At 46.4% G+C, this 23,466-nt stretch overlaps 1 protein-coding gene across 1 annotated transcript in view; it reads left to right on the forward strand.

Moving 5' to 3' along the window:
- LOC139313926 (vomeronasal type-2 receptor 26-like) overlaps window positions 1–23,466 on the forward strand; it is a 42,878-nt gene that overhangs the window by 13,084 nt on the left and 6,328 nt on the right. The window contains exons 2-6 of the mRNA XM_070939415.1: window positions 3,549–3,723; window positions 5,645–5,936; window positions 18,361–18,368; window positions 19,808–20,099; window positions 22,766–22,984. Of these exons, the coding sequence (XP_070795516.1) occupies window positions 3,549–3,723; window positions 5,645–5,936; window positions 18,361–18,368; window positions 19,808–20,099; window positions 22,766–22,984 (986 nt within the window). The remainder of the gene's footprint in view (window positions 1–3,548; window positions 3,724–5,644; window positions 5,937–18,360; window positions 18,369–19,807; window positions 20,100–22,765; window positions 22,985–23,466) is intronic.

A 23,466-nucleotide genomic window follows, 5' to 3' on the forward strand; every position in this document is an offset into this window, starting at 1 on the left:
ATATATACAAGGGGTGGAGCCAAGAATGGGAGTGGTGAATTATGAATACATTAGGAACCAAAGAATAAGTTAACCCCCGATGTCCCATATATACATTATTTACACATTAGGGAATAAGGCATTTACATCTCACAATTAATTTTAATCAAAAGCATATTTAAGAATATGTCGGTGTCAGGTCCCATATCTTTCTATTGGGAGGCTGGCATTCTGGTGGGAGGGAGGAAGATTGGAGGGATCTCTACAGGAAGTTTCTGTTTCCTGCAGTGCTGTGCTGTGGGAGGGGTTTTGTTTGCACTGCTTTAAATTGCTGTTTTTAAGTGGGAAAATTAGTTCCTGCCTAGACCTCTTGCTATCACAAGCCTTTCAATAAAAGCTCCTTTGGGGACAACTTCAAGAGTCCTGCTTTCTTGGGGAGTTTGGAGAGGCAAGATCTTACAGTTGGGTTTGTTTCACTATCAGCATTTTTAAGCTTGTTCCTTTCCATTGGTTCCCGAGGCTTTGCTGAATTCCCTACTGACTTTTTGTTTCAATTGATTATTAGAGGTTTTTTTTAATTAAATGAACTACATTGTTTTATTCTTTATTAATTTACCAGAGAAAAATTATTAGAATAATAGAATAGAATAGAATAGAATAGAATAGAATAGAATAGAATAGAATAGAATAGAATAGAATAGAATAGAATAGAATAGAATAGAATAGCAGAGTTGGAAGGGACCTTGGAGATCTTCTAGTCCAACCCCCTGCCCAGGCAGGAAACCCTACACCACTTCAGACAAATGGTTATCCAACATCTTCTTAAAAACTTCCAGTGTTGGAGCATTCAGAACCTCTGGAGGGAAGTGGTTCCACTGATTAATTGTTCTAACTGTCAGGAAATTTCTCCTTAGTTCTATATTGCTTCTCTCCTGGATTAGTTTCCTCCCATTGCTTCTTCTTCTACCCTCAGGTGCTTTGAAGAATAGTTTGACTCCCTCTTCTTTGTGGCAGCCCCTGAGATTAATGAATAAGATCACGTGAAATGGATATTGATGGATATTCCCTACTCCTGCTATTCTTAATATTTTTGGCAATTGTTATGAAGAAGGAAGTTGAATGGAACAATTAAACAGTGAGAACAATGAACCAGTGGAACAAATTGCCTTTGGAGATTGTGGGTGCCCCAGAACTGGAGGCCTTTCCTGCCTGGCCAGGGGGTTGGACTAGAAGACCTCCAAGGTCCCTTCCAACTCTGTTATTCTATTTCTAACAGACTGACATCCAGGTGTCAGAAATGGTGTACGGTCTCCAGTTGGGCAGGGGGTTGGACTAGATGACCTCCAAGGTTCTGTTGGAAGAAATGTCCATCTGGGTTCAGTTCCAAGGGGGGGAGAAAGACACTGGAAACAGAGAGAGAGAGAGATAGAGAGAGATTTATACCCTCTGTTGGGCTTTGAACTTCCTTCCTGTTCCTGTGTAAGAAATGTGCTCTGATTGGCTGTCAGACTCCCAGGGGGTGGGGGTCTTAGCTAACTGTGGGCTGATTATGTCCCAGGCTTGGTTGAGCCTTGCTGGGTGATGTAATCTTCCCAGGTGCCATGTGGTGAGATGGGTAGAGGGCTAATCCTATCATGTCGTGAGAGCCATGTCTTAATCCCATCACCCTGGAGCTGAGGGGGAGGCAGGGAGCTGCAGGAAGCTTCATTGTCTTTAAAAATATGTTTCTCCTTTTCTCATCCAGGGAAATATAACATTCTGCCTTTTTAATATTTCCCAGAATATTTCATTCTTTTAGAGGGGGGGTGAGTGCTAACTTCCTACAGTCCCTTCCAACTCTGTTATTCTAATCTATTCTATTCTAAATCATTTATCCCATCGAAGGTTTGGTGTTACTGCTAGCGCTTTCTATTGTACAACTTGTTTGTCACGTGCCACCATAACCCATTAGCATTCATACTATATTAAAAAACTATGGCATAAGCCAAATTGCATCTTGTGTATGGAGAACATGTAGATGTTAGGAAAATTGAAAGATGGAGGGAATGTGTGCAAATTGGGGCAACCTTGAAATGCCTACTTCTCACTTAAGCTTTATCAACATTTCTGTGGCAACATAACTGAGAGGTTTGTTTCTATTAAGATAACAGTTCTTCCTGGAAGACAGTAACAGAAGGACAGGAAGTCACCTGAGAGCAGTGGTGGGTTTCAAAATTTTTTACTACCAGTTCTGTGGGTGTGGCTTGGTGGGAGTGGCTTGGTGGGCATGGCAGGGGAAGGATACTGTAAAATCTCCATTCCCTCCTGATCAGCTGGGACTCGGGAGGCAGAGAATAGATGGGGGCGGGGCCAGTCAGAATTTTTACTACCAGTTCTCCGAACTACTCAAAATTTCCGCCTCCGGTTCTCCAGAACTGGTCAGAACCTGCTGAAACCCACCTCTGCCTGAGAGCTATGATGTCATTTCTTAGGAATATGTATCCAAGCATCATTTGTGGCCTCCTTTCTGAAATGCATAAATAGGAGTGCATTTAATCTGCAGGGGTGTGTCTCCCATTATTCTTTTGGTGGAGATCTTTGCATTAAGTACTTTCTAATAAATCACTGCAGTGAGTCCGGTGTCAGGTTAGGTCCCACTACAGGAGCCTCAAGCAAAGTTTCAAGAAAAATCCAGCTGTTTATTAGGAGATGGCCTTAACTTTGGCCGGCTAGGATATGCTTTGTTTTGACTTGAGGTGTAAATTCCTCGATGCAGCTGCAAGGCTCGATTCCCCATCCCACTGCCTATGGCAACTCAGGAGCAGGTCAGGAAATCTTCGTGAGTTGACATTTGGGTTGTTTGCTTTGGGTCCTTCATCCTGATTCCATGTATGGCACAGGCCAAACTCCATTTTGTGTATGGAGGTCGTGGAGGTCAAACACCCAACTTCACCTTGACTCCAAAATCTGTACGAACTGTGGATTCACAACAAGAGACACAAAGATGTTTTTTCCCCTTCTGGTGTGCAAACCAAATCCAGTGCTAAGTGGATAGGACAGTTGCTTTCCCTTGCAATTATCATAATAAAGTATAATTCTGAGTGTATCCCCTTGTGGGAATTACCCACAAAATACTTCCAAAAGAAAATCTGTGTTAAAAAATATGCTCTGGCTATTCCAAGGGGAGGGGAAAGGACATGTCAGCTTACCGTATCTTGCAAAGGACTAGCTACTTTTTTTGGTGAGACTCAGCTGCCCTCAGTTCTCTCTTTGGTTAGAGTCCGAGCACAGGTAGGAAAAAGCATGGCTGGAATAAAGTTGCCCTGGAGACATCCAGATGGCACGGCCTGTCTCTTTTCTGCTGAAGCTGTGCTGAGATTCGAAGTGCTACCTGCCACTCAGCTTCTCCATAAACCTTGAGTTCTGATCTAGGAGGGAAGGTGAGAAGAGGGAAGGTTTCCTGCCTAAGCAGGGGGTTGGACTAGAAGACCTCCAAGGTCCCTTCCAACTCTGTTACTCTATTCTAAGAATGGCTGGGCTGCCTCTCCTCCTCCTCCTCCTGCTGCTGCTCTTCTGGCCCCTGCCTCCAGTTACTGCTAAGAGGATACAGACTACTTGTGTCTTGAAGAAACATCCCAGCATTCACAGATACTATTACAGGCATGGTGATCTCATTATTGGTGGGAATCTGCATCTGCAAACCTTTGTTCCTTTCAGGAAACCAGACTTTCAAAACGACCCATTACGGCTTCCTGTTTATACTTCGTAAGTTTCACCCAGAGGGGAAAGATGTAAATCATTGTTTGCTTTGCTTTGGATTTAGGGACACATTTCTGAATAGTTGCTCGAGTGATATTTGCAATGCCAGAGTGTAGTTGAAATCTTTCTGTTTTTCTTAATAAAGAACCAGGCTCGTAGATTGGATGGAATTATCAAACGTTCCAGAACTTCTTCATCAGGAAGATGATAAGCAACGAAATTTAAGGAGAGACGACACACTAGAAGCCATGTCTAGAGAAGAGATTTATTATAATAAATCAATAATTTATAATAATGTGCACCAGCGTCCCTACCGTCCCTGTCCTAATATTTCCGCCGTGCCCTCAAAACATTCCTGTTTCAGCAGGCCGGCCTGGCCTAACTTTCCCTTTATATTACTTTTTGATTTTATTTTAAACTGGGATGTCTTGAATTATCTAGGACCAGAATGTTTAGTATATTTTAATTGGTTTTTTTTATTATTATTAACGTTTGTATTACATGTATTTTTATCGTTCGCTGTTCACCGCCCTGAGTCCCTTAGGAATAGGGCGGTATATAAATTTAATAAATAAAACAAATAAATAATAAATAAATATTCCTTTTTACTTACTCTTTTCATGTATTCAAATTATGCTTATACTTTTACCTGTTATCTTATATATGCTTGACAAATACACTTATGAATTATGAATAATATTAATTTGGACTGAAAGTCAAAAGTCGGAAAACTCAGAATTCAGCCCTTTTAGAGTGTGGGGTAAAAATTCAGTTTTGCAATCAGTGTTATTCACGAAGGGACGTACTCCACAATCGTTCAGAACTCTTGATCAGAAAGATGATGAAAGTTTATATAAAGTGAGGAGGAACAACATGTAACAAACCGAGCTGGCTTAGGAAAGATTTTGAGATATTAATATTAATTCGGAGAGAAACTCAAAGAAATATTCTGTCCTTTCCAGAGAGGTCTACTGTAAAAAACCAAAAATAAAATCAGCATTTCTTGTGAATAATGACCAGAAGTAAATCGATGCTTTGACTTTCCCACTGGAGTCTGGTGCTCAGCAATGGTGATCAGACCAGAAGCATCTGCTCAACCAAATGGATTAGGCTGCTAGAAGAGCAATGGGGAAGGATTGCAGCCACTGGAGGGAAGAGAAGAAGGGAGGAGCCATAGAAGGGTTTAAAATGGTCCATGGTGTGGAGAGCTTTTCTCCTTTCTCACAACACTTTTCAAATTTAGAATAGCAGAGTTGGAAGGGACCTTGGAGGTCTTCTACTCCAACCCCCTGCTTAGGCAGGAAACCCTACACCACTTCAGACAAATGGTTATCCAACATCTTCTTAAAAACTTCCAGGGTTGGAGCATTCACAACTTCTGGAGGTAAGTTGTTCCACTGATTAATTGTTCTAACTATCAGGAAATTTCTCCTTAGTTCTAAATTGCTTCTCTCCTTGATTAGTTTCCACCCATTGCTTCTTGTCCTACCTTCAGGTGCTTTGGAGAATAGCTTGACTCCCTCTTCTTTGGGGCAGCCTCTGAGATATTGGAAGACTACTATTTTGTCTTCCCTAGTCCTTCTCTTCATTAAACTAGACATACCCAGTTCCTGCAACTGTTCTTCATATGTTTTAGCCTCCAGTCCCCTAATCCTCTTTGTGGCTCTTCTCTGCACTCTTTCTAGAGTCTCCACATCTTTCTTACATCGTGGTGACCAAAACTGAATGCAATATTCCAAGTGTGGCCTTACCAAGGCATTACAGAGTGATATTAACACTTCACATGATCTTGGAAATTCCTCCCTAGTTCTAAGTTGCTTCTCTCCATGATTAGTTTCATGAAGAAGAAGAAGAACAAAGGGAAGGCAAACTCTTCCAGAATTCATGAGCTTTCCTCTAAGGGTCCCCAATGCTTTTCTCACTCTAGATTAATACCCAAGAATTACCAGCACTTCAAGGCCTTGGTCTTTGCAGTCAGACAGGTCAACAAGGATCTGGTTCTCCTGCCCAACATCACCCTTGGCTTCCACATCTATGAAAATTACCAGATTGAGACGAAGATTTCCTTACTCAGCCTCGCCCTGCTCTCCACCCGAGACCGAATGGTTCCAGGCTACAAATGTGACACGCAGGACCCTCTGCTCTCTGTCATTGGAGGTCTCGACCCCAAATCCTCAAGGCTCATCGCCTCCATCTTCAGCATCTTCAAGGTCCCACAGGTAAGGAGACTCCTTTGGTTGAAGTTATGGAGTAGACAAACAACAGAAATGCACACAAAAACCAGCCTGGCTAGGTGGCTCAGTGGCTAAGATGCTGATCAGAAATGTTGGCAGTTCGGCGGTTCGAATCCCTAGTATAGGTCTCCTGCGTGAGCAGGGGGTTGGACTAGATGACCTCCAAGGTCCCTTCCAACTCTGTTACTGTTACAAGACCCAATGACAAAAGCAAAGGTCTTTTGGGGAAGGGTACATCAGGAGTGTGAGACTGAGAGAATCCAATGAATTCAATTTTATATTTAATGTCTCAAGATATGTTTTCTATGAGTCCAAAGAAGCAGATAATTCTGAAATGCTGTACGTGCCAAAAGGAATTTGTTCCTAGCATTCTTCACCCTCTCAAACTCTCTTTATGAGTTGATGGTTTGTTCCCTTGACTTCTGATCTATGACAAAACAGGCAAAAGAGGTAACCGGTGGCTGTTCCTAAGAAGGGAGGAAGACGTAGATTGCCACTCACAATGAGTAAATCTGACTGGTGGGACAATAAGCCACACAATGGGGGCCCCTAAAGTCACCATAAAACTATACTTTGTCTCTTAAAGAGGATTCTCACTTTCTCCAGCTTGGTGTTGGCTTTGAGTTCCCTCAGGGAGACAGAAGAGTTTATCCTTCCTTCTTCCGGATTAATCCCAAGGAATTTCCCGAATGTGAGGGTTTAGTCCAACTTCTTCTCTATTTCCAATGGAACTGGGTTGGGCTTATTGCCTCTGACAGTGAGTATGGAGAACATTTCATCTCATCTCTGGTGCCAATGCTTGTTGTGGCCCCGCCCTCTGAGCCTGTCCCATCGGAGGAAGAAAGCTCCGAGCATGAGGAAGAGGAGTCAGCCAGGCCTCCCTCTCCAGGCCCCTCCCCTCTGGCATTGTCTCAAGTGCCGGTCGAGGGAGAGGAGACAGCTGATTCCAATCAAAGTGATAATGAAACATCATTCCTGGACGCACGCCTCCGAAGGCGTGATAAACGTTTGCAGCAGCTGGGGAGGCATGCTAGGGATTAGAACTGAGTCACTGGACCACACCCCAGAGACCACACCCCAGAGACTATATAATAGAGGGTGGTGGTCAAGGATCTTTTGTGACGAACAAAGCAAAACCTTGGACAGTCACTAAAGCCTCGTCCGGAACTGCTGGGAGGAATATTATTTCTGTTTGGACTTTCTTGAACGTTCGTATCTTATCTGTCTGTTTGTGAAAATAAAGACCCTTGGCAGACGGTGTGTCTATCGCTGCCAAGTCGGAGATAAGACCTGGGTGCGTTCCAAAGTGTTTCCTTAACCCTCGACTGGCTGTGTGGGTGTGTGTGTGGGTACGGGGACAGATCATCTTGTTCGTCACCCCATACTCCATCGTTAACCCACGATGGACCAACAGCTGCAGCAGCAGATACAGCAGATGCTGGAGGCCAATCAGCTTCTGCAACAGCAAGTAGCACAGCTAACTGCCCAACTTGCTTTGGGAAATGCTCCTGCAGCTCCCCCTCCTCCCCCTCCCCGTCCGAGATGCCCAGTGAATGTGCCAGATCGGTTTTCTGGGCAGCAGGAGATGTTTCCGGCCTTCTTGGGACAATGCCAACTGTTTATGGCGATGAGGCCGGAGGATTTTCCGGATGACCGGGCTTGGGTGGCATTTGTTATCAGCTCCCTCTCTGGCACTGCCGCCCGATGGGCCATGCCCCTGTTGTTGCAAGATAGCCCCTTGCTCCTGGACTTTCAGGGCTTTTTACAACACCTGCGCACCATGTTTGAGGACCCCCTCCGGGTGCAGACGGCAGCGAGGCGCATCAAGGACCTCCGCCAAGGCAAGCGCCCCCTGCAGGACTATATTGCAGAGTTCCGACTGCTAGGCCAGGATTCGGCTTGGAATGAGGTGGCGCTGATGGACGCTTTCCAGGACGGCCTTTCCGACGAGATGCAGGATGAGCTGGTTCGTGTGGAGGCGCCACCGACCCTCGACGTGCTGGTGACCCAATGCCTGCGCATCGACGCCCGCCTGCAACGGCGACGGCCCCGTCGGGCTCTTCCGGAACCACCGACAGCGTCGGCACCCACGCGTTTCGCACCGACAGCGCTCCGGACCGCACAGCGTTTTGTGGCGACGGCTGAGGAGCCCATGGAGCTCGGAGCAGCCAGACCTCAACTGACGGCCCAGGAGCAGATGCGGAGACGTCAAGGGGGGTTGTGCCTCTATTGCGGCGAGGCGGGACATTTTGCTGCCTCGTGTCCCGGGAAGCGGAGTGGACCGCTCAAGCCTGTTCCGGAGTCTCGACGCGACCAGCCGGGAAACGGGCCAGGCCTGGCCTAGGGGAAACTCTGGGTCAGGCACGTGACCATGCCCCGCCGGAGTCGGCGGCTGTGGACTGTGAGCCCCCTCGGCACCTGATTTTGAACACCCGGGTGTTGTTGGCTAACCGGTCGGAGGGGCTGCAGGCGCACGCGCTGGTGGACTCGGGGGCCACCACGAACTTTATGGACCAGGCCTTTGTGGCCCATTACAAAGTCCCCTTGGTTCCAGTGGACCCTCCGTTGAGGGTCGAAACTATAGATGGGCGGGAACTCGTGGCGGGACCCATCAAAACCGCTACCCAGCCCTTGTGCCTCGCCATTGGAAACCACGAGGAGGCGATCCAGTTTTACGTAATGGCGGATCTGCACTTTCCCTTGGTCCTGGGGATGGCCTGGCTTCGGGCGCACGACCCTCAGGTGGCGTGGTCGAGAAACGCCATCTCGTTCCCGAGCCTGCAGTGTGTCGACCACCTTCGCCACACCTGCGCCGGCCAGGACGTCTCTGCCCCAAACGTCTCCTTGCCTCCGGAGCTGACGCCCTTCGCCGACGTGTTCAGCGAGAAGGAGGCGGACCGCTTGCCCCCGCACCGACCCTACGACTGTGCTCCGAGCATGAGGAAGAGGAGTCAGCCAGGCCTCCCTCTCCAGGCCCCTCCCCTCTGGCATTGTCTCAAGTGCCGGTCGAGGGAGAGGAGACAGCTGATTCCAATCAAAGTGATAATGAAACATCATTCCTGGACGCACGCCTCCGAAGGCGTGATAAACGTTTGCAGCAGCTGGGGAGGCATGCTAGGGATTAGAACTGAGTCACTGGACCACACCCCAGAGACCACACCCCAGAGACTATATAATAGAGGGTGGTGGTCAAGGATCTTTTGTGACGAACAAAGCAAAACCTTGGACAGTCACTAAAGCCTCATCCGGAACTGCTGGGAGGAATATTATTTCTGTTTGGACTTTCTTGAACGTTCGTATCTTATCTGTCTGTTTGTGAAAATAAAGACCCTTGGCAGACGGTGTGTCTATCGCTGCCAAGTCGGAGATAAGACCTGGGTGCGTTCCAAAGTGTTTCCTTAACCCTCGACTGGCTGTGTGGGTGTGTGTGTGGGTACGGGGACAGATCAATGCTGAAGGAGAAGGAGATCTGCCTGGCCTTCACTGAAATATTCAAATCTGAGGAAATGATGGTTACAGTCAGACATTTCATTCGTATTTTCAACAGTTGGCTTAAAGCTGAAGTGATAATTCTGTTCGGAGATTCCAAAGGTGTTGAAAATGTTGCAATGGCTGTGAATGTTTATCAAGAATTTCAAAAGACGACATTTCAAAAAGTTTGGATCTTAACTTCCCTTTGGAAACTCAGTGAGATGGAATACGAAGAGACACTGAAAATTGTAAAGCAATTCCATGGGGCTTTGCATATTAGGGACCACACCAGTCATTTCTCGGAATTCGCCCATTTCCTTCTGACTTTGGACCCTTTCAACCCACAAGGGGATATTTTTCTGCCACTATGGTGGGGAAAGGTCTTTGATTGCGCAGTCCAGAAACCAGGAAAGATCTCTCAAAAGGGGAAAAAACCATGCTCGGGAAAGGAAAAATTACAAAACGTACCTTCTTACATCTTCGAAACAACCATGACGGGAAAAAGTTACAATATCTACCATGCCATTCATGCTGTGGCACACGCTTTATATGCAATGCATGGATCAGGAGGGCGACCAACCATGATGAGGCTTGGAAAGAGGGTCTCCAAAATCCGGTCATGGCAGGTAAACTCTCAGACTTTCTATCCGGTCCACAGATGCTTAGAGTGGAAGGTTTGCCCCCCTCTCGCAGGTCTGGCCCTCTTCGTTATCGAGGGCCTATCTTGATGACGGGCGTTGGAGCCCCGAGAGATGGCATGCGGCTAAGAAGAGTTTGAGGGGTTTTTTAAGTGGGTTTTTTAGTGAGTTTTTAACAAAAATTTTAAGGGGCTCGGGGGGGATTAGGGTGGGTTCTGGGGGAAATCCACCGGGTTCAAGACCAGCCTTAGCGAAGGGCTGCGACATTAGGGACGTAGAACCGGAGGTCGGGGAGGGGGTTGGAGTTCGATTTGAAGAGGGCTGTTTCATCAGCATAGTGAGTGGGAGGGGCAGATATGGCAGAAGCTGGGGACCATATCATGTGCGGGGAATGCGCACTCGCTATCTCAGAGCGATTGCGCATTCCGGTCCCCAATGCTTTTCTTGTTCCCCAGGTTGTCCAGATTCTCAGGGCCAGAGCCTCCGGCTGATGTTGTGCAACGCCAGGTCCGTTGTTAATAAAGCCCCCCTCATTCACGATCTTATTCAGGAGGGGGAGGCGGACCTGGCGGGCATTACGGAGACCTGGTTGGGCCAGGAGGGGGGAGTCCCCCTCGTGGATATATGCCCACCCGGCTTCCGTGCATTTCATCAGCCGAGGGCTCAGGGCAGGGGCGGGGGTGTGGCGGTTATTATAAAGGAAGGTCTGGATCCAAGGGAGACCACTGTTCCACAGATAGCCGGATGTGAGTCCCTCTTTGTGAAGTGGGGTCGTGGAGTACAGATGGGCCTGTTGGTCACGTACCTGGCTCCCTGCCACGTGGCAACGGCCCTGCCCGAGCTCCTTAACGTTATAGCCGAGGTGGCGGTGGACACCCCCAGACTTGCCATCATGGGGGATTTCAACCTGCCATCTATCGGTGAGACGTCTGAGGTGGCTCGAGAGTTCATGGCTTCCATGACGGCCATGGACCTTACTCAGTTAATTCATGACCCCACTCACACAGGAGGACACACTCTGGACTTAGTTTTTGTCTCTGGTCAGTGGTTGAGTGGCCTCGATATAGGGGGTATAGCCATCGAACCCTTGTCATGGTCTGACCACTCGCTCCTTCGACTGGACTTTCTAACCGCTGCACCCTGCCGCAGGGAGGCGGGACCGACCAGGTGGTTCCGCCCCAGGCGCCTGATGGACCCTGATAGGTTCCAGATGGAGCTTGGGCCATTTCCTGAGATTCTGGCTCATGACTCGGCTGAAGACCTGGTGGCCGCCTGGGATAGTGCGGCTGCCGGGGCCTTGGACCGAGTCGTGCCTTTGCGGCCTCTGACCCGGCACCGAACTCACCTAGCTCCTTGGTTTTCCGAGGAGCTTAGGGAGATGAAGCGCCGGAAAAGACGCCTGGAGAGTAGTTGGAGGACCAGCCGCTCCGAACCTGACCGAACACTGGTGAGGTCTCATATTAAGACCTACCTAGTGGCGATAAAAGCGGCGAAAACTAGCTATTTTGCCGCTCTTATCGCGTCATCAGATAATCGCCCAGCCGCCCTGTTTAGGGTGACCCGCTCCCTCCTCCATCTGGAAGTGCAGGATGACCCCTTGCAGGGTCGAGCTGAGGATTTTGTGCAGTATCTGTATGACAAAATCGCTCAGATTCGGGAAGGGCTGGCCTCTGACTGGGTATGTCCAGACGGGATGACTGAGACAGGTCTTGAGAGTGTTATCTGGGGGGAGTTCGATCCTGTGGCTCCCGAGGACATGGACAGGGTCCTGGGACGGCTGAACGCGACCACATGTTTATTGGACCCGTGTCCCTCCTGGTTGGTACTGGCTTCCCGGGAGGTGACACGAGGCTGGCTCCAGAAGATTGTTAACGCTTCTTTGGGTGAGGGGGTCCTGCCGGCCGCTTTGAAAGAAGCGGTGGTGAGGCCCCTCCTCAACAAGCCTTCTCTGGATCCGGCTGTTTTGGCTAACTATCGTCCAGTCTCCAACCTTCGCTTCATTGCGAAGGTTGTTGAGAGTGTGGGGGCGCAACAGCTTCCCCGGTACCTGGATGAAGCTGTCTATCTAGACCCGCTCCAGTCCGGCTTCCGGCCTGGGCACAGCACGGAAACGGCATTGGTCGCATTGGTGGATGATCTCTGGAGGGCCCGGGATAGGGGTTGCTCCTCTATCCTGGTCCTGTTAGACCTCTCAGCGGCTTTTGATACCATCGACCATGGTATCATGTTGCACCGGTTGGCGGGGTTGGGGGTGGGAGGCACCGTTTTGCGGTGGTTCTCCTCCTACCTCTCTGACCGGTCGCAATCTGTGTTGACAGGGGGGCAGCGGTCGACCCCGAGGCACCTTGCTTGTGGGGTGCCACAAGGGTCGGTCCTCTCGCCCCTTCTGTTCAACATTTATGTAAAGCCACTGGGTGAGATCATCCGTGGCTTCGGGGTGGAGTTCCATCAGTACGCTGATGACACCCAGCTGTACATCTCCACCCCAAGCCACCCCAATGATGCCCTTAAAGTGATGTCCCAGTGCCTGGAGGCCGTGCGGGCCTGGATGGGGAGAAACAGGCTCCAACTCAACCCCTCCAAGACCGAGTGGCTGTGGCGTCCCGATATAGCCAGCTGACACCATCGCTGGCTATTGGGGGCGAATCACTCGCCCCCACGGAGAGGGCTCGTAACTTGGGCGTCCTCCTGGATGCACGGCTGTCGTTAGAAGATCATTTGGCGGCCGTGGCCAGGGGGGCTTTTTATCAGGTCCGCCTGATACGCCAGTTGCGCCCCTTTCTAGATCGGGACTCCCTACGCACAGTCACTCAGGCACTCGTCACTTCCCGCCTGGACTACTGCAACGCTCTCTACATGGGGCTCCCCCTGGGGTGCACCCGGAGGCTCCAGCTGGTCCAGAACGCGGCCGCGCGGGGGATTTTGGGGGCAACGAGGCGCTCCCACGTGACACCTCTCCTGCGCGAGCTGCACTGGCTCCCGGTGGTCTTCCGGGTGCGCTTCAAGGTGTTGGTGACCACCTTTAAAGCGCTCCATGGCTTAGGGCCGGGGTACTTACGAGACCGCCTTCTGCCACCAATAGCCTCCCACCGGCCAGTACGCTCCCACAGAGTGGGCCTCCTCAGGGTGCCGTCCACCAGACAATGTCGGCTGGCGACCCCCAGGGGAAGAGCCTTCTCTGTGGCGGCGCCCGCCCTCTGGAACAACCTCCCCCCAGAGCTACGTACAATAACAGACCTCCGGATTTTTCGTCGGGCCCTGAAAACCCATTTATTTCAACTAGCTGGGCTGGCTTGAGCCAATTTTAAACGGATTTTAAATTGGAATGTTTTAATTACGGCCAAAATTATTTAATTATTTTAAACAGTTTTAGATTTTGTATGCTTTGTATGTATGTCTTGTTTTTACTTTGGCTGTTCACCGCCCTGAGTCCTACATTGGAGAAGGGCGGTATAGAAATTTAAACAAATAAATAAATAAATAAATGTGTATTTTTGAACTATTGATTAAAATCTCCATATGGACCTTCTATCTGAGCCCCTGCTGCCACCAAACCAAATGGTGATGCGGGTTGTTTTAATGCTCTCAACGGTGCCTCTGTAAAAAGCGGCCAGGACAGAAGGAGAAATATGGAGTGGTGCAATGGCCTAGAGGCGGTGCTGTCGCCTCACAATCAGGAGGCTGTGAGTTCGATCCTAGGTAGAGGCAGATGTTTCTCTCTCTGAGCACACTGAGAATATATCTGCTGAACAAAGCTCCACATTGGTGTCAGGAAAGGCATCCGGCCAGTAAAACATTCTGCTAGCTCCATTCAATTTTTCAGACTCCACCGTCAAGGTATTATGGGGTCGTTAAATGAAGACGATGATGATGACAGAAGGAGAAAGATGTGGTTTCTTTTTCTTTCAGCTTCTTCCCTATTTGAGGAAGGTCCAGTTCAACAGCAGTGCTAGAGGTGAAATCTCCTTCTCAGAAAATGGACTGGACTCTCCTCGCTATGAGATTCTCAACTGGCGTTTCCTCCCCGATCTTTCTTTTGTCCCTGTGAAAATTGGCCAAATAAATCCCGGAGCTCCCCCAGGCCAGGATTTTACTATCAACTCCAATTTGATCATTTGGGCCACTGAGATGAGATGGGGGAAAATGTTCTGAATTCAGGGAAAGGCCTGTTTTCTCTTGGAGATGACAAATATCTTTCTCATTGGGAAAAAAAAAGTGTATGGAATCAGAAAATGGTTGGTGAAAGTTCTGTCATAAAATACATGCTTGACAAAATAAATAAATAAAATAAAAACAAATCTCTAAATGCATAATGGGAGAAACTGATTTGAAATAGGGAAATTCATTCTCCCTCCTCACAGACCTCCCATTCCACATAGGTGTGTGATTGTTCTGTCTAGGAATGTGTGTATGTCACTTTATGATTTTATGACACACCAAGAGATAATGTACCTAAAGAGTAAATAGCAGGATCCCTAATAGGCAGGTGTATAAATCTTCTTGGGCTTCCAGTATGATCTGGGTGGGGCAGAGATCAGGTTCCAATTTCTCCCTGTGAAAGGAAAATGAATTGCAGAAGAGAGATCCTGATCTTTAAGCAATTGATCCCTGAGCTCATTTTGAATGTACAATGATCTCTACTTTTTAAGGGACCTGAAGCTACCAAGGAGTTCTTTTCACCATTTCCTTTGTGAGTTACACTCACTAGAAAGGAGTCACACTGGGATCCTAGGAGAGAAGGGGGAATAAAACTCACTGTGGATGTCTCTGAAGTCCTAAAACAAAGACTCTTGATTGCAGATGCAGCTCGCTGTGATCCCTGCCCAGAAGACCAATATCCCAACAAGGAGAAGGACCACTGCATTGCCAAGAAGATGCACTTCCTTTCCTATCAAGAGACCCTGGGATACACTTTAATTTCTCTCGCTCTTTCTTTCTCTGTGATCACATTGGCAGTTCTAGTGATTTTCCATAAAAATCACACCATACCAATTGTCAAGGCCAACAACCGAGATCTCACCTACATCCTCCTGGTCTCCCTCCTGCTCTGCTTCCTCTGCTCCTTCCTCTTCATTGGTCAACCTGGGAAGCTCACCTGTCTCTTCCAACAAACTGCCTTTGCCATTCTCTTTTCCCTTGCGGTTTCTTCTGTCTTGGCAAAAACTGTCATGGTGGTTCTGGCCTTCATGGCTACTAAACCGGGGAACAGGTCAAGGAAACTCTTAGGAAAACCACTGACCAACTCCATTGTCATAGCCTGTCCTCTGGTCCAAGCAGTTCTTTGTGCCACCTGGTTGGTAATCTATCCCCCATTTCCCAACTTGGACTTCGGCTCACTAGTAGGAGAGACCATCTTGGAATGCAATGAAGGCTCAGCTTCAGTGTTTTATGTGGTCCTCGCCTACCTGGGGTTTTTGGCCCTGGTTAGTTTCACGGTGGCCTTTCCGGCTAGGAAATTGCCTGACAGCTTTAATGAAGCCAAATTCATTACTTTTAGCATGCTGGTCTTTTGCAGTGTTTGGATCTCATTCCTCCCCACCTACCTGAGCACCAAAGGGAAGTCCATGGTGGCCGTGGAGATCTTCTCCATCTTGGCCTCTGGGGCTGGTCTCTTGGCTTGCATCTTTTTCCCCAAATGCTACATTATCCTCCTGAAGCCTCATCTTAACTGTAGGGAAAATATGATAAGGAACAAAAATCTCTAACTGGTGCATGCCCAAGAAACATTTAAATTTTCCTTTGAGGCATGTTTAGTATCTTATGACGTTTCTAAAACATGATGATAGAGAATTAATTAATTAATTAATTTATTTATTTATTTATTTATTTATTTATTTATTTCAACTTACATACCGCCCTTCTCCCCAGGGGGACTCAGGGCGGTGGACAGCCAAACTTAAAACACAAAAGTTAAGAAAAAACTAAAATATATTAAATCATCGGCATTTCCAATATAAAATCCCAGATCTGCAAAATTGAAAAGTTCCCAATTTAAAACCCAGAATCAATAAAATCAAAAATTTAAAAACCCCATTAAAACCATTTAAGCTAGGCCAGCTTGTTGGAATAAATAAGTCTTCAGGGCCTTTCGGAAAGCGCGGAGGTCCGGGATCAGTTGTATTCCAAGAGGTAGCTCATTCCACAGGTTGGGTGCCCCCACAGAGAAGGCTCTCCCCCTGGGGACCGCCGGCCGACATTGCTTGGCCAACGGCACCCTGAGGAGGCCCTCTCTGTGCGAGCGTACTGGCCGGTGGGAGGTTATCGGTAGCAGCAGGCGGTCTCGCAGGTATCCCGGCCCTATGCCATGGAGCGTTTTAAAGGTGAGAACCAACACCTTGAAGCGCACCCGGAAGACCACTGGGAGCCAGTGCAGCTTGCGCAGGAGAGGTGTTACGTGGGAGCGCCCTGTGGCTCCCATAATCACCTGCGCGGCTGCATTCTGGACCAGTTGGAGCCTCCAGGTGCACCTCAAGGGGAGCCCCATGTAGAGAGAATGAGGAACATGCCCATTAAATAATGCCTTATCAAGTTCTATAACTGGTTACAATAAAAGTCACTTCTTTGAGACGGACAGCTATAGAAATTGTATGACTGAGTCAATGAATAAGTAAACAAATAAACCTGCTATCAGTAACAGGCAGCCATTTTCACCCCATTTCTTCCAGTTGTCTACACTGAGTCCCAGTGTCCTATGTAGAAAGAAAGCTTGCTCTTATACATCTTTGATCTTTGGGCATCAGACTCTCCCCAACTCAATCTCATCCTGTTGAGCAAACTGAAGCTTTACAAACAGCTACCATAACTAACTTCTGCTTTTTGAGGAGGAGATGAGAGTTGAAAGAGACACTCATATTATACAACAAGTCAGGGCAATGTCATGCAGGACCGAAGAAGGAAAGTTCCCAGTACTGGGAGGATCAATCATCCACGGCTGTTTGATTCTACGAGGTTTAAAAGTGGGAATCTTCCTCCATCCAATAGAATTCAGGCACAAGGGCAAACGTTTGATAGCATTCCTTGGTCAATCAATGGTTGTATAATTGAATATTATCAGGGTAAGGATGATACTTAGAGCCGAGGTGGCGCGGTGCTTAGAGTGCAGTACTTCAGCTACTTCAGCTGACTGCTAGTTCAACAGATCAGCGGATCAAATCTCACCGGCTCAAGGTTGACTCAGCCTTCCATCCTTCCGAGGTGGGTAAAATGAGGACCCAGATTGTTGGGGGCAATATGCTATTTAGTATACTGTCTTTGGTGAAAGCCGCCCAGAGTCCTCGGAGAATGGGCAACATAGAAATATGACTAATAAATAATACTTGACCTTGAAATGAGAAGGCCTCACTGAGATACCTTAAAAATCAGGACTTTGGGCTCAATGTCTCCCCTCCAGTCAACACTGAAAGAGCTTCAGAGAATGGAGGGAACCACATAACACCCATGTACCCATTCCTATTAGCCAGCCAGTCCAGACGTAGACCATGGGTGATGGGTGATGGGAGAAGAAGCTTTCTGATTCCAACAAGTTGTTTGATAACCCTCCTGTAGAGTTTAAATTTGCCTAACACCTTGAAAGATCTTCCTGTTGATTTTTAAGTTCTATGGGAGACGTTAGTGTCTAATTTCATCAACCACAATGTTGGTATCTATAAACCACTTATTCCATCCAAGAGTTGGCATGATTGCCCAGACTAACTAGGGCACAATTGATTGTCAAGTGCCACCATGCCCCATGAACACTTATACTATCCAAACAAACTATGGAAGAGGCCAGACTCCACCTTGAGTGCACATGCTCAGTTTCACATAACTCAAATACCCAACTTCACCTTGACTCTCAACTGCATCTGATCTGTGGATTAACAACAGGAGACCCAAACTCACTTTTCTCCATCTGCTCTGTGAAGAGTAGCTATTGCTCAGTAAATAGAACAATTGCTTTTCCATGCAATTATCAGAAGAAGAGTAATTTCTAATGTATCCCCTATGGATTTCTACACACGAAAAACCTTCCGAGATAAAAGCTGCTTTAAATTAGATACTCAGAATTTTCCCGTGGGGGCAGACATATTACTTCACTTTGTTTTCCAAAGAGCTAACTCTGAGGTTTGGTGAGATTTTAACTGGCCTTCGTTTCCTCCCTGGTCACAGCACAAACAAAAATAAGAGGAAGCATGGTTGATGTAAATTTGCACTGAGGCCATTCAGGTGGCACAGCCTCTCTCTATGATGCTAAAGCTCTGGTGAAGTTTCAAGTGTTATTTGTGATTCGGCTTCTGCAGAGACCTTGATTTCTGATCTAGGAGGAAAGGTGAGAAGAATGGCTGGGCTGCCTCTCCTGCTGCTGCTGCTCCTGTCTCCAACTTCTGCTAAGAGGAAGCAAACTGGGTGTGTGTTGACAAACACTTTGCAGACTAGGAGAGACTTTTACAGGCCTGGTGATTTCATTATTGGTGGGAATTTTCCCCTGGGAACCACACATGGCTTCAATAGCCAAGACTTTCGAAAAGACCCATCTCTGCTTCGAGAGAGTTTTCTGTAAGTTTCTCACCCAGAGAAGAAATATGTAAATAATTATTTGTGTTAAGTTGGGTGAATGAGGACGCAGCAAGCCAGAGTAGTTAGTGACAACAGCTCTTTATTGTATGGTGAGACTCCAGCAACTGACCTAGGGAGCCAGCTCCCTTTATATACCTTGCAGCTGTGGTGGTCAGCCAATCAGCTGAGGGTCAGTTAATTCAAACTTCCCGCCAAACAAACCTATTTACATAACAATTTGCTTTATATTCAGGGACTCTTTTCAGAAATACATGTTCTAGTGATGTTTGCAATGTCCTGACGTAGTTCAGATCTTTGTGCTTTTCTCAATAAAGAACCAAACTCATAAAATAGGCTAGAAATCTCCATCTTTCCAGAACTTTCCAGCCTTGGTAGTACAGTAGTCTAAAGCACCCTTTTATTAAGACCAGCTGCCTGCAATTACTGCAGGTTTGAATCTCGCCAGGCTCAAGGTTGACTCAGCCTTCCATCCTTTCTAAGGTAAGTAAATTGAGGACCCAGTTTGTGGGGGCAATAAGCTGACTTTGTATAAATATACAAAAGTATGAAGGCTATTGCTTAGCGCATTGTAAGCCGCCCTGAGTCTCCGGAGAAGGGCGGCATATAAATCAAATTAAAAAAAAAAACTCAGGAAGCTAATAAATCACCAAAAAAGGGAGGAAGGAGAACCTCTTGGAAATTAAGTTGGCTTATAATATTACTTTGGACATAAGCCCCTGATACAAAACTCAAAGATGAGGTCAACCTATTGACACTGTGGAAGAGTTTGAAGAAATGCCTCGGTTTCTGAATCAGGATTGCTCATGAATAATGGCCTTCCGTAAATCAGACCCCTGACCCCCCCCCCATTGAAGTCCTGTGCTCAGCACTGGTTACCAGATCATAAGAAGCTGCTCCAAGAGAGGACCAAATTGCTTAGTGGGGAAAAGGAGCAATTGAGGAGGACTATACCCACTGGGGCAGAGAGGGACAATGGAGAGGTATACAATGATCTGGGATATGGACAGACGAGATTTTCTCCTTTCTCTCAAGGCCATCAAATATTAATCAAGGAACACCCTTAACAACAAAACAAACCCAACTGAACTTGGGACTACCTGCTACAAAGAACAATTTTTAAAAAGACACAACAAACTCCACCAGCACACACAAGCTCTCCTTAAAATTTCCCCAATGATTTTCTCACTGTAGAGTCGTACCCAAGAACTACCAGCAGTTCAGAGCCTTGGTGTTTGCAGTCAGAGAGGTCAACAAAGATCTGCTTCTCCTCCCCAACATCACCCTTGGCTTCCACATCTATAGCAATTCTCATATGGAGATGGAGATTTCCATAATCGGCCTCTCCCTGCTCTCCACCCGAGACCGAATGGTTCCAGGTTACAAATGCGACATGAAGGACCCTCTTCTCTCTGTCATTGGAGATCTCAATCCCAGATCCTCAAGGCAGATGGCCTCCATCTTCAGCCTCTTCAAGGTCCCACAGGTAAGGGGGCTTTATTGGATACATTGTCAGATAGAGAAATAACAGAAGCACACACAGAAGCCAAAAGTGGGGGGGAAAGGGTGTTTTGGGGAACATATATTTATATTTTTTGTGTCAAGATATGTTTTTATAGAAGCCAAAAGTGATAGATTATGACATAAATTTGAAACGCAGAACTTTCCAAGACGAATTCCTTCCTAACCTATTTTTCATAAAAGTGTAACCAACCTTTCAATGCAGTCCATTCTCTGAACTAAGTTGACGTATGGTTCTCTCGGCTTCTGACATGTCACCACCAGTCAAAATATGTAACCTCTTCTTCCTAATATGTAATCCTTCTTCCTAAGAAGCCAGGAAAATTAAGCTTGACACTCAAAGTGAGCCAGTCTCACAGGTGCAACAATAATTCACATAAAGGTGACACCTAAAATTTATCAAGAATCTCACTTTCTCCAGCTCGGCGTTGGCTTTGAGTTCACTCAAGGAGACAGAATAGTTTATCCTTCCTTCATCTGGATTAATCCCAGTGACTTTCCTCAGTATGTGGGTTTAGTCCAGCTGCTCCTGCATTTCCAGTGGAACTGGGTTGGGCTTTTCGCCCCTGAAGATGAAAGAGGAGAACGTTTCATCTCATCTCTGGTGCCAATGCTGAAGGAGAAGGAGATCTGCCTGGCCTTCACTGAAATGATTCTTGATACTACAGTGTTGAAATTACTTCATATTTTGGAGACTTGGACTAAAGCTGAAGTGATTATTCTATTTGGAGACTCCAGGAGTATTACTAATGTACAGGTGGCAATGAATATCCATGAACAATTGAGAAAGCCATCATTTCGGAAAGTTTGGATCTTAACTTCCCATTGGAAACTTAGTTTGGCGAGGAATCAAGACATCTTGAAAGCAGTAAAGCCCTTCCATGGGGCTCTGCATTTTAGGCCCCACACTGGAGATGTCTCAGAATTCAGTCATTTCCTTCTGTCTTTAGACCCCTTGAAGCCACAAGGGGACCTCTTTCTCCTGCGATGTTGGGAAAGGTTGTTTCGCTGCATGATGGAAAAACCAGGCAGGTTCATTCCAAAGAGGGTAAAACGATGTACAGGAAAGGAGAATTTACAGAATCTACCTTCCTACATTTTTGAAACAAGCATGGAAGGTGAAAGTTACAACATCTACAATGCCATTTATGCGGTGGCACATGCATTACATGCAGTGCATGGATCTGGAGGACAACCAGCCATGATAAGACTTGGAAAGAGGATCTCAAATATTCAGTCATGGCAGGTAATCTCAGTGAGTTTAGCTCTCTAGGTAGGAAACTCCCTATATGCATTTCTTCAATTACTGATTAAATATCTATATGCTATCAATGTATCTAAGAAGAGATTAAGATAACAATTATTTTAAAAAATATAAATTGAATTGAGTGAGAGGTTTTTGTTGAAAAGGGAGAGATGGAGGAAAAAGAGAATTACACTAAACCAATTGTTCATAAGAGCAAAGAGCTTCCTAGAAGGACATCAATGGCTGCCTGAGAGTCAGGCGTGACCACTCCAAGGAGAAGTAGTCATCCCAGAGCATAAGGACAACCTGGATGCTTTTGTGCAAGAAGCTTCAACAGGTCAGCTCAAGTCTCAGTGGACACATTTGCAGAAGCACCTCAGTTTCTCTCAGTCGGTAGTTTGAATGCAATCTGTAAAGAGACATCAATTCATTTCAATGTTACTGTGACTTAGAATTCTTTGTGAGTCCACCCAATTTTTTTTATTATCCCATTTCCTGTACTGCTTCGTTTGTTATGTTCAGCCTCGGTCAACCTCAGCATGTGCAGAAGAAGATTCAATATATGGTCCTAAAGGGTTCCTGATCTGAAATTCTTCAGTCTTTCAACACCAAAGGCTCAATTATTCCTCTCTGGACAATGAAGTGACAAATCAGGGCAGGACAAACCTTCTACGTGGCCCCTCTTGGTCAGATCTCCTTCTTCATTCTGCTCTCTTTGACCATCAGCTAGAGAAAGTCAGGGGAATTGTAGGATTTTATGATAGAAAGTATTTACCAGTAAAGGAGAATATTATAGCTCAGGGTTGAAATGAGGGATCCTTGGTGCTCTTTTCAGTTTGGTTGTTTTATTACAGACATTTCATGACCCAACTAGGTAGCATCATCAGTGCCAGAAGGGAGTGATAGCATTATCAATGTTACTTAGTTTAGGTCATGAAACATCTGCAAAAAAACAACCAGGCTCAGAGAGCACCAAGAATCCCTCCAAAATTATTGAATCATTCCTAAAATGCATTTGTCATTTACAAAACTAGGAGTCCAAATAAAATTAAAAACGTAACTTGCCAAGTATCACAGAGCAAAACTACACAATGTAATTTGGAATATGGCATTAATATGTTTCTCTGTAGCTATCGTTCCTATTAGACTGAAATTGAAGAAGCCATGATTCAAATGTCCAATGATAAAGAGAATGTCTCGTCATTTTGGGGATGGAGTTGAATATTTGATGTTACTTCTGATTGCTTAGATCTCCATCAAGGGAATTCATTTAGCTTCTCAGGTATAGACCCATCTCCTAGGCTGATGGCCATCACATTATGATAGAAACCAGGGTGTCTCATGTGTGGTGTTCAGCCAATTAACCCAGGTGTCTTTTCTTTCAGCTTCTTCCCTATCTGAGGAACGTCAAGTTCAACAACAGTGCTGGGGAGGAAGTCTCCTTCTCAGAAAGTGGATTGGTTTCTTCTGGTTACGATCTTCTCAACTGGGTTTTCCTCCCCAATCAATCTTTTGTCCCCATGAAAGTTGGACAAATAGACTCCATGGCTTCCCCAGGACAAGATTTCACCATTAACTCTGATGCAATCATCTGGGACACAAAGGTGAGTTGGAAGGAAACATTATAAATTCAGCAAAGGATTCATTCATTCCAGGGGATGCATAGCATCCTTTTCACTGGGAAACACTTAAATTCAGGAGTTTGATGAAAAACCTGTTTTTGAGTTTAATATATTTGAGATTTGACTTCTGAAAAGTCCAAGATGGGGTAAGATTGAGAAGACCTTCTGCTTGAAACCCGGAACCCCATTAAAGCAGGCAAGAATGATTTCCATGGAGAATTCCCATTCAGTTGGAGCCTCACAATTCTTTCTTTTATAAAAGCTGTGGCTCCATGTCACAAGCCTTCCTTTCATTTTGAGGTCTCTGTTCCAATCTCCAGCATCTATTCATGGGTCAGGATTTTTTTTTTTTTAATTTGATTTATATGCTGCCCTTCTCCGGAGACTCAGGGCGGCTTACAATGCGCTAAGCAATAGCCTTCATACTTTTGTATATTTATACAAAGTCAGCTTATTGCCCCCAC

Source organism: Pituophis catenifer, unplaced genomic scaffold (genome assembly GCF_029215685.1).
Source record: "Pituophis catenifer annectens isolate HBS135680 unplaced genomic scaffold, rPitCat1.0.hap2 SCAF_1, whole genome shotgun sequence".
Taxonomy (NCBI): Eukaryota; Metazoa; Chordata; class Lepidosauria; order Squamata; family Colubridae; genus Pituophis; species Pituophis catenifer.